The 17,256-nt window shown below is 30.1% G+C and overlaps 3 protein-coding genes across 4 annotated transcripts; 1 reads left to right on the top strand and 2 right to left on the bottom strand.

Moving 5' to 3' along the window:
• Positions 1-2,322: 2,322 nt before the first annotated feature.
• Positions 2,323-4,230, bottom strand: LOC120167838 (RING-box protein 1a-like). 2 transcript variants are annotated; one of them, XM_039176732.1, is made up of 5 exons: positions 4,066-4,230; positions 3,922-3,972; positions 3,743-3,802; positions 2,609-2,680; positions 2,323-2,519 (listed from the first exon to the last, which is right to left on the bottom strand). In XM_039176732.1, exons 1-5 carry the CDS (start codon positions 4,199-4,201, stop codon positions 2,482-2,484), a joined length of 357 nt encoding a protein of 118 aa, XP_039032663.1. In that variant the 5' UTR covers positions 4,202-4,230; the 3' UTR covers positions 2,323-2,481. The 2 variants fall into 2 exon arrangements, with proteins under 2 accessions (XP_039032663.1, XP_039032662.1); XM_039176731.1 differs by lacking the exons at positions 2,323-2,519; positions 2,609-2,680 and adding an exon at positions 3,572-3,632 and having other exon boundaries at positions 3,676-3,802.
• Positions 4,231-10,247: 6,017 nt separating this feature from the next.
• On the bottom strand, positions 10,248-11,476 carry LOC120167870 (stress-response A/B barrel domain-containing protein UP3-like). The gene is made up of 2 exons (XM_039176762.1): positions 11,418-11,476; positions 10,248-11,151 (listed from the first exon to the last, which is right to left on the bottom strand). The coding sequence occupies exons 1-2, from the start codon at positions 11,473-11,475 to the stop codon at positions 10,424-10,426; spliced, it is 786 nt and encodes a 261-aa protein (XP_039032693.1). The 5' UTR covers position 11,476; the 3' UTR covers positions 10,248-10,423.
• A 4,010-nt stretch (positions 11,477-15,486) lies between these two features.
• On the top strand, positions 15,487-16,984 carry LOC120167828 (E3 ubiquitin protein ligase DRIP2-like). The gene is made up of 7 exons (XM_039176723.1): positions 15,487-15,601; positions 15,691-15,790; positions 15,896-16,007; positions 16,107-16,351; positions 16,513-16,560; positions 16,641-16,713; positions 16,799-16,984. Exons 1-7 carry the CDS (start codon positions 15,487-15,489, stop codon positions 16,982-16,984), a joined length of 879 nt encoding a protein of 292 aa, XP_039032654.1.
• Positions 16,985-17,256: the final 272 nt, after the last annotated feature.

The following is a 17,256-nucleotide window of genomic DNA, read 5'->3' as shown; positions in this document are numbered from 1 at the left end:
AAAATATTAATTAATAATTTTTCATTTACTCACATATCTATTTTGTAAAATTTTATAGTCATGATATAATTAAAAAATACACTATAAACGTAGAATTATATGAATATGTTACTCTTTAAATTTTATATTCATTCTATTGAAAAATAAATTTATATTCATATAAAGAGTTAATTATATCATATATTCTTAAATTATGATATTTATTTTAAACTAAATTTTAAATTTTTGAACATTTCAATTTTATTTTTTAAAAATAACTCATTTTAAATTAACCTTCAAACTTTTGAACATTACAATTTTATTTTCAAATTATAATTTTTATTCTAAATTGATCTCAAACTTTTGAATATTTTAATTTTATCTGAAATTATCGATATATGACAATCATCTCTTGTTAATAAAGTTAGATCAAACTATATTATTATATGTTTAAAAAATTACGTTAAACTATGATTAAAATTAATTATATGTTTAGATATATGAATCAATTTTGAGTGAGAGTCATGATTTGCAATGCAGCCAAAGTGGCGTCTTTTTTTTTTTGTTTCCTTCATGACGGATTGTTGTTTGGGCATTACTAAAGCTACCAACTTTTACTAAATATACCAAGTCAAACAATAAAAAAAATGGGCACTATACCAAGTTAACCCAAAAATAATTTATAATGGAATCTTTTATTGGAGTTGCTAGGGCACTACTAAATTTTTAAAAGTTAAGTAGGTCAGATTGGTTTGAGCTTGGCGTGCGCAATTCCATCTCATCCATTGATTTTTGGTCATCGTGTTATTAACAGTTAGATGATCTGACTAATGTTTCAGTGTCAGTTTAAGTACTCCTAAAAACACAGTTATAGGGTGGACATTTCATTGTGTCATTTCTATGTATTAAAAATTGGTTAAACAGAATAAATTAATTTAATTTTTTTAAGATTCATTTATAAAAAATATTATTATTTAAAATAAATTAATTTAACATGTAAATATAGTTTATCAAATGAAGATTGACTTCCAAATCAAGTCATCCAAAACATCAAAAGTAGAAAATAAAACAATTCCAATAACAGAAAGCTTGACTTCCAAATCAAAACTCAACCCCCAATCTTTCAAGCCCTAGCACATGAGAATTTGAAGCTAAAAAGGCAAAAATTAACCTTTATGCTGCTAAGAACGGAAATTGCGGATTTCGATCGGTCGTTGTCGCTCTTGGTCTATCTGAGGATCAATGACCTCGAATTCGATCATACTTGGTGCGGGAGTTAGATGTTAACCATCAAAAGTATAAATATATATTTGGAACGACAAGTTATAAAAAAATCTATAAATCCGTACAATTAGCCGGAAAATGGATGGAAATGCCAAAAACGGTATTGATTATTGCTTCTGCATACAATAGAGTTGTTATAAGTCTAGCTAATGGAGGAAGCATCGGAGGCTGTATTACGATTTTTCCCTTTGGTCCAGCCCACCACAATCAGAGCCACATGGGACAATCGTCATTGCACATGTGAATGATAACCATTATATTAAAGCGGATTTACGCGAAGGTTGTCCTTTGCCGATGACTCATCCACTTTGGATTACATATAAAAGTGACATTACATCTGCATGGGAAGACCCATATGTTAGTCGTCAGGAAGAGTTTCGTAAATATTATTTTCGTATTCATTAAACTTTTGACCTATCGAAGTAATTATGTAACGTTCAATATATTGTAATTCTAGTTTATTTATCAATGAATATTTTAATATTTGCTTTTTTATACATGTATATATAATTAAATAAGTAAAAAAGATAACAAAAATTTTAAAAATAAATAATTATTACCATTTTGAAGAAATAAATGAAAAAAAATTAATAATGAAAAAGACATCATTATTACATAATGATTAAAAACTTTAATAAAAAAACATAATCATTACATTAATCTTTTAGTGTTTTAATAAAAAAATTGGTAAGTTTAATAATCTTTTAGTGTTTTAAAAAAAATGGTAGGTTTAAAAAAATAATTGGTATATTTAGACTAATCCTTGTTTTTGTAGATGGAAATGCTGCTGTCCTAAATATCCAAAGGTAGGCCTTTACCGTCCTAAATACCCGTCAATTTCGGCTCGACTCAAAACCAAAAACTTGGTTCGATCAATCCGAATACAAATCTAACATAATTTAATTTAATCATATAAAGTCAATAATACAAACTTGTCCGATCCAAATTTGAATTAACCCAAACCCGAACTCGTGTCAAAAAATAACCCAAATTTGAAATGATCATGTTCGAAAAATCTGAGTCTCAAACCTGAATTCTCAATAAAATATAAGCATATTAGCATGGCAAATCCCAATCCCTAGTTCATAGATCCAAATGTTTTCCTAAAAAATAAAAGCAAATACAGTAAAATCAACAGAAAGCTGAAGAAATATGTAATCTTCATCCACTCCATGCGAGAAAGGTAAGCAGATTCAACTGAAAACAAGTCCAAATGATTTAGTGACCATACTTCTGGAATTCCCACTCACTATTATCTGCAAATTCAAAACCACAAAGATAGCATTATTATGGATGGGGCAACACATCGAAGCAAAAATAAGGTACCGGGAGGCAAAAATCATACCCAATGGACACACTTGACGAGTCTTCAGCCATCGGCTGATACAGTGGAAGTGAAATGCATGGTTACAGACCCCTACAAATGAATAACAATTAAATATCCAATCAAAGACGGGTTTCTATGTTTTCCGTCAAGCAAAAAGTGTGAAAGATGAGTTTCAATGTTCGTTTATATGCAAGGAAACAACTAATATAGGGTGAAACCATACAATTTCCAAGACCAAAACATGACTAATGCTGTTAAAGAAGGCTGTCCTGTTCTTAATGTTATCACCCGCATGCTTTAATAGTGTCTCCAAACTTCATGAGAATCTTAAAGAGAATTCAAGGAACAAGTTAAATTTAACAAGTAATTTCTTCAGTACTCTAATTAGTTGAGTACTTTAGTCATGGAATTTTATTTATATTAGAAACAATATAGTGTAGGGACCAACAATTCTCGCAAGCAACATGTAACCATCGAACGAAGAGCAACCAATACAGTTCATATTTACTTCTAGTTCAAACCAAAACTAAGAAATTATTCAGATAGCTTTAGTATAAAAAATAATCTGGCATTTAACTTAGAAATGCATAAACACCAAATGCCATTCAGCAAAGCAATAGAACCCACAAAACAATGTATTTGATGCCATTAGGAGTAAATTACCAATGGCAAAGCATTATGAAGCAAATTCGAATAGCTCCTATCAACTTAATTGATTCATCACCATTAGCATCTTAAATGATACACTTGCCGATATTTTCTAATAAAACATTAAAGGTTTGAGCATAATTTTTCCTCTTCAACACTCAACCTCTCTTTAAACGATGAAATCACCATAGTTTCATCAGAATTTACGAATAATTTGTTCTTTTCTACCCCAAGACAGGAACACCGCGCTACTTAACAAAATAAGCAACTACAAGTTCTTACGTGAGTTCTAAATTCTCAATCCTTGTGTTTGGTACAAAATATACTTGCATCAAATAACAGTAGCACTTATCCTGAGTAAATAATTCCTGAATCGAACATCAAGATATCGGAACACACACATCATGCCGTAATCCCCAACAAATGAACATGCCCAATACATTATAATGCAGTGTAATTCAGTAAGTCTACGGTTTGAAAGAGTAGAAAAAAGATAAACAATACCCCAAGCAACAGTGCATTCCTCACTGGTGGCGCTGGCTTGGTTTGCTTGGCATTCAATACCTGAAAAACCAAATTCACGAAACCAATTAGAATTTATCAAAACCAAAAGAAAAATAATCATAAATCGAATGAAAAGAATAAAAGAACTTGAAAAATAAACTCAAGATAGAAAGACCCACAGAGATCCATGATGTGATTCCTGCAAATCGCACAATTATCCACAACAATATCTGCATCAATCAAGCAAATCAACATTAAAAAAATTGATTTTAAAATAGAAAAAAAAGCAAAAAAGGAAGTAAACTAGGGTTAGGGATTGGTACCCCAAGCCCAGAGGGCAACAGCGCTCCACTTTTTGATCTCAAAGCGCTTGGGCTTCTTAGTGGAGGAGGAAGCGACGGAGCTGTTTGAAGATTCTCCGACGGGGACCATGGGAACATCAGAGTCTAGAGTAGCCATGGCGGGGATTGAAAATCGCAAATGTAAGAACTTCTTCCATAAATGCTGCAGAAGAAGCAATATGTAAAACAATTAAGGCTTAATGTTTCAAAAGCCCTCTAATTTTTGAAACAAAATCAAATCAGATCCTGAATTTTCTTTTTACCTAATTATGCCCTCAAACTCAGAAATTAAATCAATTTGATCCATAACCAACGTTAATCTTTAACATATTTTCTAATAACTTATGCTATTTGGGTGCATATTCATCATAATCAAAGGAATAAGAACACAAATATCTAGTCAATGTTCAATAAAGAAGATTTTGAAGATTTTGTTTTGAATCAGTTTGGGGTGATTAAAATATAGTATTTTTTAAAATACTCTAAATCATTTGATAATGAACGTTCAAACACTCATTTAGCCATTATATTCAAACCCAAGACTTCTAGGGATAAAAATGATCTCTTAACCATTGAAGTCGTTTGGCTCATGCAAGTTTTTTAAGAGTTAAATATCATATTATCAAAGAAGAAAAAGTTAAAATGAGCAATTTTTTTGAGAGACTATGTGTTGAATAATTGGATTGTCGACGACCTTTATGTAGTTTTCAATTTTTTTAGAATAATATTCAAAATTAACTCTTTCTTTTTACCTGAAACTATTATTTTTGTAATGGTTTATGTTTATTTATTAGCGTTTTAATAAATGACAGTAATGATACACATTGGGCCCCAAAACTTGAATTTTTAACTCGTTTTTAATCCTATATCAAAGGGATGAAATAACTCTTCCCACATCGATTCAACCTATATCAAAGGGATAAAATAACTTTTAGCCTCTGAATTTAACAACTTTTTTAATTTGATCCCTTAACTTTTCTTGATTCACGTTGGGCCCCAAAACTTGAATTTTTAAGCCTTTTGATGACACGATACTCCGAATTTTTAACTCTTCCCACGTCGCTTCAATCCTATATACAATGATAGAGCGAGGGAGGGTTGACATGAGTGGATATCCCTAAAAATTTCAAATTCTCATATAATTTAATTGTATTTTTTATATTTTATATTTATAATTTATTTTTATCTCATAAAATTTTATAAGTTAATATCATAGTATAAAAACATAAGTTGATCCCTATCAATATCAACCACATAGGATATTATACAAAAGGGGTAAAGTAACATGCGTTCTAGTCTTAATTAGCATTAAATCCCGAATTCAATTCTAAACAATCATAGAATTGGGTTTGTCTGCTAGTACAAATGGCATTATTCTTCTGGTTTTATATATTGATATTACGGAAAACAAGGGGATAATCACTGTTTGATCCCATACTTAAAACTGTGTTTCAGTCAACAAGTTCATTAATTAATCCAACAGTGTTCAACTGGGGATTAAAATAAAAATAAAACAAAATCGTAATCTCTAATGCAAATTACCGTCTAATCTACGTCGTTTCCAATCTGCCAGTAACACAATTACACAATTAATTATTTCATCAAATGCCAATAATATATCACACGTGAATCACAAAACAAAGGAAATCAATATAATAATTGCTTAATGCCAAAAATATTTTTTGTTCAATGCTATAATTGAATTTGAAAATATTATACATTTTAGTATTTACAGGAGAGACGTGATTAGGGATGATAATTTGATTTGAATTTATAGATTAAATTTAAATTCAGGGTGGAAATTTCTGACCCAACATCGAATAATAATATATTTAAAGATAATTCATATGATATACCTATCTATAACCTTTTTAATTATATATGTATATATTTGTGTCTTGCCACGTCAATGTAAATTTTTATCTTAAAATTTGAATTGAGTTTTAAGTTGAATAAGATATATTTTTTTAGTAAGATCGGGTGAAAATATATACTTTCAAATCAGGTTGAGTGAAGGATATGTTTTTCGAGTTAGACCGAATAAAAGAATATATATTTTATGTCAGATCGAATAAAATTATTTTTTAAGTCAGATTCAGATTAATCGAAATCTTAGCCCAAGCTATTGTCATCCCTTACGTGAGAATACATTCAGATGATAATGTAGCGTTTTTATTATATGTCATAACTTTATTGATTGTTAAAAATATTAAGTGTATTATAAATATAGTTATGTAATAAATTTAATAATTAAATTATTAATATTTAGAGAGAGTCGGAAATAAGCAGACAGAGCATATGAGAAAGACAGCTTCACCGAGAAGCCAGTGGCCAGCCTTTGTGGACTAATCAGATCAGACATCATCATATATATGTTCCTTTATAATATAATATAATATAATATAACATAACATAACATAACATAACATAACATAACATAACATAACATAACATAACATAACATAACATAACATAACATAACATAATATAATATAATTATAATATAATATAACATAATATAATATAATATAATATAATATAATATAATATGTCAAAGACCACTTAGAAATACAATATATTCAATTTGGTCCTGGTTTCAAGGCACTAGGCAAAATCCGTGTGTGAAGTGGATGCAACTTTTGGCATATCATTCGAATAATATACCATTAAGTATCTAAATACAATTTTTTTTTCATTTCGTACGAGAAGTACAATATTACTACTAGGGATGGGTATAGGTGAGGTGGGTCGGGTTTTTGGTTCACTCGACTCGAGAATAAGGAGTCATCTACAAAAAATCCGACCAAAATAAGTTTTCACATGACCCGACCCGATATATAACTTAAAAATTCAATTCGATCCGACCTAAAATAAAAAAAAAATTTATTTAATAAAAACTATTAAAATCGGACCGGATCGGTCGGTTCGACCGGTTGAACCGTGAACCGATGGCCTGTTCGGTCCGGTTAACTCACAAAAACGGATTAGCACAGAACCGGTAAAGAACCGAAAGAACCGGCTGAAAACCGGGAAAATCGGGATGAACCGGCTAAAAACCGGCAAAACCAGTTTGAACCGCCGGTTTACTTTTTTTCTTTAAAAAAAAAATAAACCAAACAACGTCGTTTGTTCAACGAGCCAAGTCAAATTCGAGTATTACTGAGCTCGACTCGAACTCAAAAACTTTAAAAGTAAGCTCAACTCGACTCAAAAACTCACGAGCTAAAAATTATCAACTCGAAATATAATATTAAAACTTGAAATCGAAAAGGCTCGAACTCAAAAAAAAATTAGAAGTTCGATTGAAGCCTAAAATTTGAGCTCAATTGAAGCGAAAGAATAGTTCGCTTTGTGCTCACCAAAAGACTCCATGATTTTGAATGTCAAATTACCTCTATTATTTATAGAAGTAAGTTGGGATGCTCTTCTATGTTTCTTAGCCATGTGGGATTGTTTTGTTCTCATATTTTTACTCTTTAAACTTTTGGGATACTCTTCTATGTTTATTAGCCATGTGAGATTTTTTTTTTAAACAATTAAATCAAATGACATCATTTGTTATGATTTTTTTAAACTCCAATTTTATTTTTTTGATTATAGTTATATAATTATATTTATTATTTAATATGTTTTACCTTAAATATTATGTTGTAGTTGATTTGAATCATTTTGTTTCACTTGATTTTATGGTTTTTCATTTATACATGTTATGACTTGTGATATTTTTATACCTTTTAATATTGTAAACTTAAAAAAAGTGTTACATATATATTAATATTGCTTTGAATATTATGTAAAATTAAAAAATATATATTATTTTATATAAAATCCGATTCAACCGCTGTTGAACCCGGTTGAACCAGTGAACCAGTACCTTCACCGGTTCAATATCCGGTCCGGTTTTGAAAACATTGATAAAAACAGTGACTTAATTGAAAAAATAATATATAGAGGATTATTATTGTAATTATTCCTAAATATATAAGGTAAAATTATTTTTTTCGGGTCGGGTAAAGTATTTTTCACCCTAAAACCGAACCACGACCAGACCCGAATCCGATTTTTTTATATAAAAAAAAACTGACCCGATCGGGTCGGGTCGGAATCCATCGGGTTCAGATCATATGTCCATCTCTAATTTCTACAGATATAACTCAATTCGATAATTTATTTAGCCTAGATCCCATTTAGGAATAATACAAATGGGGCAGTTACACCCTTAAAATTTTAAATATTTTATAATTTAAGTAATATCTTTATATTTTTATCTATTATCTAATTTCGTATTTTTAAGATTTCATAATTTCATGTTTCTTAAATTTCTAATATAAATTCTTAAATTCACATTTCAACATAAGATCATGCATTTATCTCTTATCATATTAACGGCAAAAAGTATATAAACAAACTTCACACCCAATCAACCTATCGTATACAATATTATGTTTTACGCAAGGTATCTAGAATGAAGATATAAAACAATACTAAAACAAAATGGGGTGAGGACTCTCGATCTCGGGATAACTCAATGCTATGAGAGCTACACACTAGCCAATTGATGCTACCACCCCATTTGTTTGGTAGGATACATGGATATTATAAAGGTATTTTTTTTACGCATAAAACATTTTCCCTCATATTTTTAATGTTTAGTTGGAGAAAAACAAATTGTTATATGTAATTCTTTATATTTTTTTGGAAATAATTTGTGGTCTGATTTTTTAAAATTTTCATTTCAAAACATAAATACTTAAAATACTATTATTTTATATATTTAATATTAATATAATATTTTAAAATATATTTATCAAAATTTTAATAATATAATATATTTATTATTATAATATACGCATTTATATTACAATAATATATGATAGTATTATATTTTTATTTAATAATATATAAAAAATATTAATAAATATGTATTAATTTCTTAAAAATAATATTATTGATTTATTAATAATGAATAATATTGTTTATGTGTTTAATATTAATATAATAGTCTAATATTATTTTAATAAAAAATATTCATGTAAATAATAATAAATAAATTATTCTAATATTTTTTAAAATAATAATATTAAGTTTTTATAATAAATAATATTATTTATTATGTTTCATATTTGTAATAAATAATTTCTATAAATTTTATCAACTAGTGAAAAATTTTACACAACACCTTCCAAACTTCGTAAAACGTTTTTCAGAAAATATAATTTATTTTACGAACAAAGTTTTCCATAAAATAATTTTAGTAAAACAAACAAACTCTAAATCATGCATTCAAATCGGTTTTAAAAGTTGATATGATGCAATTTTGAGATTCTAATGTTTATATCTTTTTTTAATCCAACAATCATCAAACTCATACATATTGGGACTTGGGAGTTTATATTCAATATATTGATAATGTATATTTTTATCTATGATTAATTAATTAATCATAAAATGTTGTTATCTTAAATTGAAATTAACTTTTTTTATAATATGTAATTTTATGATTTATTGAGAATATATAAAAGTATTCATTAATTATAATTTTTATTAAAATATTATATTATTCAGAATATACTATCTATATCCAAAGTGTGTGACTATCTCTCCTAATCAGGGATGTTTGTTGTTAGATTAAAATTGAGTCAACGGACTAAATTAAATTAATTTGATTAATCGATGATCAATCAAATATAATTTGACTGGGAATCAATTAATAATTTTTTAAAAATTTAATTATCGATTAATTCAATTTAAAATCAATTAATTAAATTATTTAAATATTTTGTATATAAGCCCAAGATATAATCCATACCCCTTAATTTTAATATCCAAACCAAAGGAAATATTAGAAAGCACTACTAAATACTTAGTTATCTAATAAGAGTTGGTTAAACATTTTTATTAATTCAGTTAATCATAATCACTGCATCTAATAATATCACGCTTCAAAATTCGAACATTATTTATCTTGTAAGCAGTATAATGTATCTTACCGTTACATCCAACCCTTATCTGGAAAAAGTCAATGATTTTTGTTGTTGTTGAAAATGTTACTAATTTGGAGCAAGACATGACAGTAACCATAGCAGGGAGACCAAATTATACCAATTAAAGTACCAAGGATTAAATCTCTAAAGTATGTATAGTACAAGGCCAAAATCACAATATGACCAATTTCGATATTCAATCTAATTACGCACAACCAATGCAAAATCTTGATTCCAAAGTTTAATTAGTCCCATAATTATTCAATGTTTCCAAAATCAGCCATTAAACGAGTTGGTTTTCTATCAAAGATTTGAAGATGATGATGGCATCACATAATCAACAACAATAACACCATTCAAATGATCCCTAACCTTCTGTTCTGTAGGTTCACGTACTCCTCGTTCCCGTCCGCCGCCATTTCTACAACTCCGGAAAAGAAGGCAATTGAGGCGATCGAAAAGCCCTTAGCTCTCCCGGGGGAGAAATTCTCCCCACAAGTGATCTGTTGAACACCGGAGACTCCATCCTTAATCCCTTTAATCACCCCAAGAATATCACTTTTCACATCATCGTCAACATTCTCTTTTAGTTTCAAGAATGTCACTTTGATGGCGGAACCGGAGAGCGGCGACAATGGGACGGGATCATTATCGGCAACCCAATCGACGGCCATGACATCGTTGCAAATGGGGAGGACGTTTTCCTTGACAACACGGACATGATCGGGATGTGCGGAATACGCGCTCAAGCCTTCTTTGGACTTGTATCGGCTATGGAGCATGTGTGTGAAATCGGAGATAGGAGATCTCGTGCGGAAGACGGGACCGACTGTGAGATAGAGGACGGGATCGAGAGATGCCAAGCCGTTGAGGCCGTTGAGCATCGAGTTGACCTTCGTCTGGTCAGTATCATCTTTTACATTGAAAAGCACCACATGCTCAACAATGGACATGGTGATAGAAGATTTCGATGGTTTGGTGGATGAAATAAAGGGTTTTTTGAGGTGTTTGGGAGACGAGAAAGTGCGGGAAAATGGAGAGGAAAATAAAGTGTGGGGTTTCAAAGACAGCATCAAAACGCTACCTGCAAAATGCGAGATCATATAAGGATGAATCTCCATTAAAATACAGATCAGAACATAAAATCGATCAAAATTTCAAAAAATTCCAGAATCCAAAAACAACATTAGCATTAATATACGAGATCATATTGGGATGAATCTCCATAAAAATGCAGCTCATAACATACAATCGATCAAAATTTCAACAAATTCCATTATTCCAGAATCCGAAATCAGCATTAGCATTAATCTCTAAAATATACTTGAAAATCAACCAGAAAATACAAACCCATTTCTGGAAATGAGAAGCTGAGACTAACCTTGCAGACTCTGCTACGGCTTTGCATATTTCTGTGGTTGAATTGCAATGAAAGAGATGGGGATTTGGTTTGGACCATGGGGTCCTGGTTAAGTTGTTGGTGAAGAACACGTGTGGAGTTGGATACATAGCACGTGACATATTTTATCCGCAAATTATTCGATTATTATTATTATCCGAACTCGAATGAATTATTCAAATTTTTTTATCTATTAGATATTCAAAACCAAAAACAAATTTAAATATTTAAATCCGTACAAATCTAAATTCGTCAAAAATTGAATGATCAAGACTCAGATCTTTTTAATAACAAACATGTTGTCTATATAGAAATCCCGAGTCATATTGAAATATTTGTATTTAAATCTGTATAAATAATATTTATTAAGACAATAGATGTATGATAGTGCTTGTTTGTGTTCACTCTAAATCTACACCAAATAAAAATTTTAAATTTCAAATCCATAATAATAAAATTGAAAAAAATAGATCAAATATTCAAATCCATACTTCATAAATTCGAGTAGTAAAGGATTCAATATCCTTTAAGAGCGAATTTGGACTACTAATATAATGGGAAAAAAATTATCATCTAAGAATTGACAGAATTATTTTCTTAAGTAGTTTGATTGCTATAGTTGAAGTTGAACAATACAATATCTTCTGAAAGATGCTTAAACGACACATCTTTTCTCAAACTGTATGTATATTTGAAAGTTTCATGCATGATCATCTTCCTTTGTGCCACCCAAACTATAAAAAAAGATGTATTGTAATATGTGCATTTTCATGAAGACGCCCTTTCTCTCTGTCTTTTTTATCTTACTGTGTGAAGCATCCTATTTGAGAGAATAATTCTAGGAGTAAAACTAAAAGGTAAAGATTGAGCATATTTGATAGTTTTCACTACATCAACATATTTGCGGTTTACTACAACGAAATTGGGAGGTCAAGATCGAGCATGCTTTTTAAGAAGAAAATTGAACAGCAGACGACATGGCTAAATAAACGCGGATAGGAGATGGAAGGTCTTAAGTATGTACATCGTCGCCGGTGGGAATAATAGCTCTCCTTAAAAGGAAGGTAATAGATAGAATTATTGTTAAAGCTTAAGCTGTCATTTGTTAAAAAAAAAAAGATTAAATATTTACGAGATTCTCCTTGAAGCTAAAGAGAAAATATATATTACATAAAAAAAATTAATTATCACTTAAATTTTAAGGGTAAATTATAAATTTGGTAATTAAACTTTACTCTTTCTCATATTTCACTTATTGTACTTTAAATCCTTTCAATGCCCTCAGTGGACTTAATATATTAAGTTTTTCTTGTTACTTAGTCGTTTTCTCACTAATGACATTATAAATGACCTGTTATATAGATGCAAAACGACGTCATTTGGTGAAATTCTATTTTTTTTAAACGTCATTGTTTTAACGATGTTAACTATTTAATAACGGAGTGACAAAAAAAGCTCAATGTATTAAGTTCAGTGAGAAAACTAAAAACTTTTAAAGTTCAGTGAGTAAAATAGGAGTGAGACTAAAGTTTAGTGATGAAATTTGTAATTTACCTAATTTTAAATTGGTTTATAGATTATAAAATGTTGTAATCAAATACTTAAAAAGTAATAGTATCATATTAACTAGATTCATCTAGTAATTTAATTTTTATTTATTTATATGGAGTGATTATAAGATATTATAGGTTCGGAATTTTTATTAGTCATTGACAATGCACACACTCCCTACAAACACAATTGTTTGAACCCAAAACCTTTAGAAATAATAATACTATTTTTACCACATCACTTGATGAGTTCTACTAATTTAGTTGTTAATTTATACATTAAATAACAATTTAAATACGACTTTAACAAAATAGATTAAATGTAAATGCAGGTATAATTATTACATGGATAGTAAAAAAAATCTTGTTCAATGTATGACATCCAATTTATCTTACAATAAAATATACACAAATTTAAATCATGAACACTAAACTTTGAACTCTATTTTAAATCGAATATATTTCACATCAATAATAAACCCCAAACATTAATCAAATCTTGAACTTTCAATTCTAAATATAGTTCACGCCTTTAATTTCTAAACTTTTAACCTTAAACCTTAAATATGGTCCTATCATAAATTCTAAATCTTAAACTTTAAATATATTTTCTACCATGTTTAAACTGTCATTTAATGTTTAGACTAGTGTGAAGATTGATGTAATAATTCATTAATAAAATACTGATATTTTGAAAATTCAATTAAGACGTTTCGTAGTTTAAGACGAATAATTGGTGAGTTTCATCAGTTAGTGCCAAAAAGACAGAATTTGATAAAATAAACAAATAAATAAAGTCGACGTTTTTTCAAGTTCCTCACCTAACTTATAAATAGGGATGGATTGAGGAAGATCAGGTGGATAATCTTCCTTTAAAAATATAAAATTATTTTATAGAACTTTAAATGTTTGTCCCTTTCTTAATTTTTTTTTAGAACGTCATCCCTCTAATATAAGATTTTCGTCCGTCTATGCTTACAAATCATAAGTAACTGCCGGAGTTGGATTCAGTGCATTCTTGTTTCTCTTCAACCTGTCCCCTTCTCTTTAAAGATTTCAAATGCCCCATTTTCCGTTCCTGTTTTCTCCGTTACAAGCTATGGAGTAGCTGTTTGAAGGTTCTGCAAATAATGTTCTTCATGCTCCGCAAGTGAAGAGGTAAATCGTTTTTTATTTGTATTTCTCTGATTAATGTTGAATTTTCTTTTTCGGTTTCAAATGTTTAATAATTATGTAGATTCGTATTAAATTTGAAGACAAATCAGATCAGATTTTGGGTCGGAAAATAATTTATACAATTTAAAATTTTCTTAACTTCAATTGTCATACTTTTGAACAATAAAATGTCACTATATCATTTTAAATTCTAGTCTTCCTGTATTAAATTTGCGACATGAAGTTGTTGCGTGAAAATCTAATTTTCTCTATTAATTTCTGTTGAATTTTATTATTATTGATTTAACGACTACCAAAAAGAATTAATCTTTATGTCAATAGCAAAGGGGTAAATGGATTTTTTTTTTCAATTGTGTTTTCTCTTTGTTGATTTCAAGTTTCGCTTAGTGTTTTCTTTTTTGGTTTAAAATATTTGATAACCACACGAGTTTTGAATAAATTTGAAGTCAAATGAGATTAAATTTTGTGTAGGAGGAAAAAAAATATCTAACACTAACTAGTTTCCCCCCCTTTAATTGTTATAGTTCAAATAAATAATAGTATAATTGACTTTTATATATTTAGAGATAATTGTCATAATAATCTTTTAATTATATATTTTCCAATTATATATTGATTTTACCTAATAAAAATGATAATTATATATATGTGTATGTGGATCAGATGCGAACTTTTTACTTTAAAAGTCGGTCGAGTTTCTAATTGAATGAAATTTCCTTAAATTCGAATTAGATTGAATGACGGATAGAATGATGTTTTAATTATCTTTTTGCTCACTAATAGGCATAGGCATTTGACCTAAACATGACTGATTTCGATCATGTAGGACCAGTTCTTTTAAAAAGAAGTTGAGTCCAAGTCGAGTCTAATCTTTTTAAGGATAAAATTAAGTCAAATTCAGATTTAGGATGAAAAGTAATTGATTTGAAAATAATCGTATAATTTATCTTTATATATTTAGAGATAATTACTATAATATCCCTTTATCTATATATTTTCTCAATTATGTCCTGATTTTACTTAATAAAAATAAGAAATGTGTGTCGGCTCAAATATAATATTCTACTTTAAAAGACGGGTTGAGTTTTGGGTAAGATGAAACTTCCCTAAACTCGAATTGGATTAAGTGACTAATAGAAGAGCGTTATACTTGACTGGGATTCGGGTGGGCCAAAACTCAACCCATAACCATCCATGCTCAGTGATACAACTCCCTGAAATTTATTGTTTTTCAATGCGGGAAACTACTGATAATTTGTCATCGATTGAATGAATCAAGGAGACCATTATTATCATGTCGGATGATTTTGTAAAAGTTCAAAGGAGACCATTCACGGAGTTCTTAACTTGTCCCCTTTGCCAAAACCTTTTCAGAGAAGCAACTACTATATGTATCTGCCTCCATACATGTAAGTATTCCCGAATCGAGTCGGTTTTGGGTCGGATTAATTTGAATCGAATTCATTCCTTGACATTGACATTGTACCGTGTCCTACAGTTTGCAAACAATGCATCTACCGGAAACTCGAGGAGGAGAACCGAAATCATTGTCCAGCCTGCAATGCCGATCTCGGTTCCTTTCCTGAAAAAATGCTAAGGTAATTATATATCCTAAGAACACATTTGCTGTAAATTTTACATTGGTTATACACACACGCTAGCACACTAATGCAGTGCATATATCGACACCTTTTCGTTTACAGACACAACCATAACTTGCGGAAGCTCGTATCGCAAATTTCCCCCCTCGAAAAAACGAGTGAAGATTTCGGTATACCGACGGAAGGTGACATTCATTCTATTAACAAGAAACAGGTATCATTCTTCTCTAACATATTGTCTCTTGATGCTAAAACAGCTTTATGCATTTCATGGTATGTTGTGATACGTTTCAGGGTTTTTTTTGTGTATCAGAATGAATTAACAGATTTGGAAATGCCCGGAATTTATAATGTTATATCCGAACCTACGGCGTGTGCATTTTCTCTCGGAACTTACGAGACTAAGTTTGATGTACGAGTGAAGAGGAGGAGGACAATGAGAAAGCCCTGCAGATTGATTACAGGCAAAGGAGAGGACGATTTGAAGATTGACACCGTGAACGAGATGTCAAAACTCAATGCAACTGGTCTTGGGAAGACGGTCGATTCGACTAATCTGTGCGTCGAAACCATATATATAAATCGACATCCCTGTTATTCTCGACGCCCTGTCTGGTTTTACTTGCTTGCATCTCAAGAAAAGTAAGAATCATTTGAATGACTAAGACTTTTGATGCTTTTCTTGCTCTGAGTTACCAAGTTTTCCTCTGTTTCTTTAGGAAAGGCATGGCATTGCCTCAGATACCAAAACCCTTTATCCATACCAGGTAAGTTTAAACATTTTTCCGAACCCGAGTACTTAATGGGGATTCCGGATTTGAGTTAATGTATGTCTGCAATGATTCAGGAATGGAGATCTAGCGGTATGCTTTGTGAACAAGTACCTTGCAAGGAAGCTATACCTCGAACATGAATCCGAGGTAATGTCGTATGCATACTGATATACGATCTAGGCAAATCACTCAATTCCGTTTTCAAAAACTCAAGCATACGCTTTGAATGCAGGTAGAAGTCATGTGTTTCGGTCATCCATTGGTCCCAGACTTAACGCTAAACGACCTGGTCGAGATATGGCTAGAGGCCATATCATGTATGAAACCCGCGCGGGTGAGAGGCAAGAACCGCGACGGCAGAAACTTTTTGATGGAATTAACGTATAGAAGGTCGAACGAGCGGTGCACGTCGTCGTGAAGTTCGGATTCAAAGAAAATTATGGAACATTTCTCTTGGCGCTAGTGACCGGACATTTCCAAATCATATTTGTGTACTGTCTTCTGTTGTTGTTTTGGTTCACAAATCGGTGTCGACTGCTGAGTTCATTAGTTTTTGCCTATTGACATCAACTCAACGAGTTGGGTCATTTGTTTAAATTGCAAACTCAGTCTTCTAACAACAAAGGGGATTTATTATATAAATAAGTTTTTAAATCATTTTATTATTAACTCTTAAAATAAAATTAAAAA

Source organism: Hibiscus syriacus, unplaced genomic scaffold (assembly GCF_006381635.1).
Source record: "Hibiscus syriacus cultivar Baekdansim isolate YM2019G1 unplaced genomic scaffold, ASM638163v2 tig00111701_pilon, whole genome shotgun sequence".
NCBI classification, from domain to species: domain Eukaryota; kingdom Viridiplantae; phylum Streptophyta; class Magnoliopsida; order Malvales; family Malvaceae; genus Hibiscus; species Hibiscus syriacus.
This window is presented reverse-complemented; position numbering and strand designations above follow the sequence as displayed.

What these genes read in the sequence shown, in the direction of transcription:
- LOC120167828 (XM_039176723.1), top strand. Translation starts at nt 15,487, where the DNA reads ATGTCGGATGATTTTGTAAAAGTTCAAAGGAGACCATTCACGGAGTTC. An exon ending in ACGGTCGATTCGACTAATCT is followed by an intron (nt 16,352 to 16,512) that starts GTGCGTCGAAAC and finishes CTGTTTCTTTAG; the next exon opens with GAAAGGCATGGCATTGCCTC. An exon ending in ACCTCGAACATGAATCCGAG is followed by an intron (nt 16,714 to 16,798) that starts GTAATGTCGTAT and finishes CTTTGAATGCAG; the next exon opens with GTAGAAGTCATGTGTTTCGG.
- LOC120167838 (XM_039176731.1), bottom strand. Translation starts at nt 4,201, where the DNA reads ATGGCTACTCTAGACTCTGATGTTCCCATGGTCCCCGTCGGAGAATCT. An exon ending in TGTTGCCCTCTGGGCTTGGG is followed by an intron (nt 3,973 to 4,065) that starts GTACCAATCCCT and finishes TGATTGATGCAG; the next exon opens with ATATTGTTGTGGATAATTGT. An exon ending in TTACACTGCATTATAATGTA is followed by an intron (nt 3,633 to 3,675) that starts TTGGGCATGTTC and finishes ATGATGTGTGTG; the next exon opens with TTCCGATATCTTGATGTTCG.
- LOC120167870 (XM_039176762.1), bottom strand. Translation starts at nt 11,475, where the DNA reads ATGCAAAGCCGTAGCAGAGTCTGCAAGGTTAGTCTCAGCTTCTCATTT. An exon ending in CTTCTCATTTCCAGAAATGG is followed by an intron (nt 11,152 to 11,417) that starts GTTTGTATTTTC and finishes CGCATTTTGCAG; the next exon opens with GTAGCGTTTTGATGCTGTCT.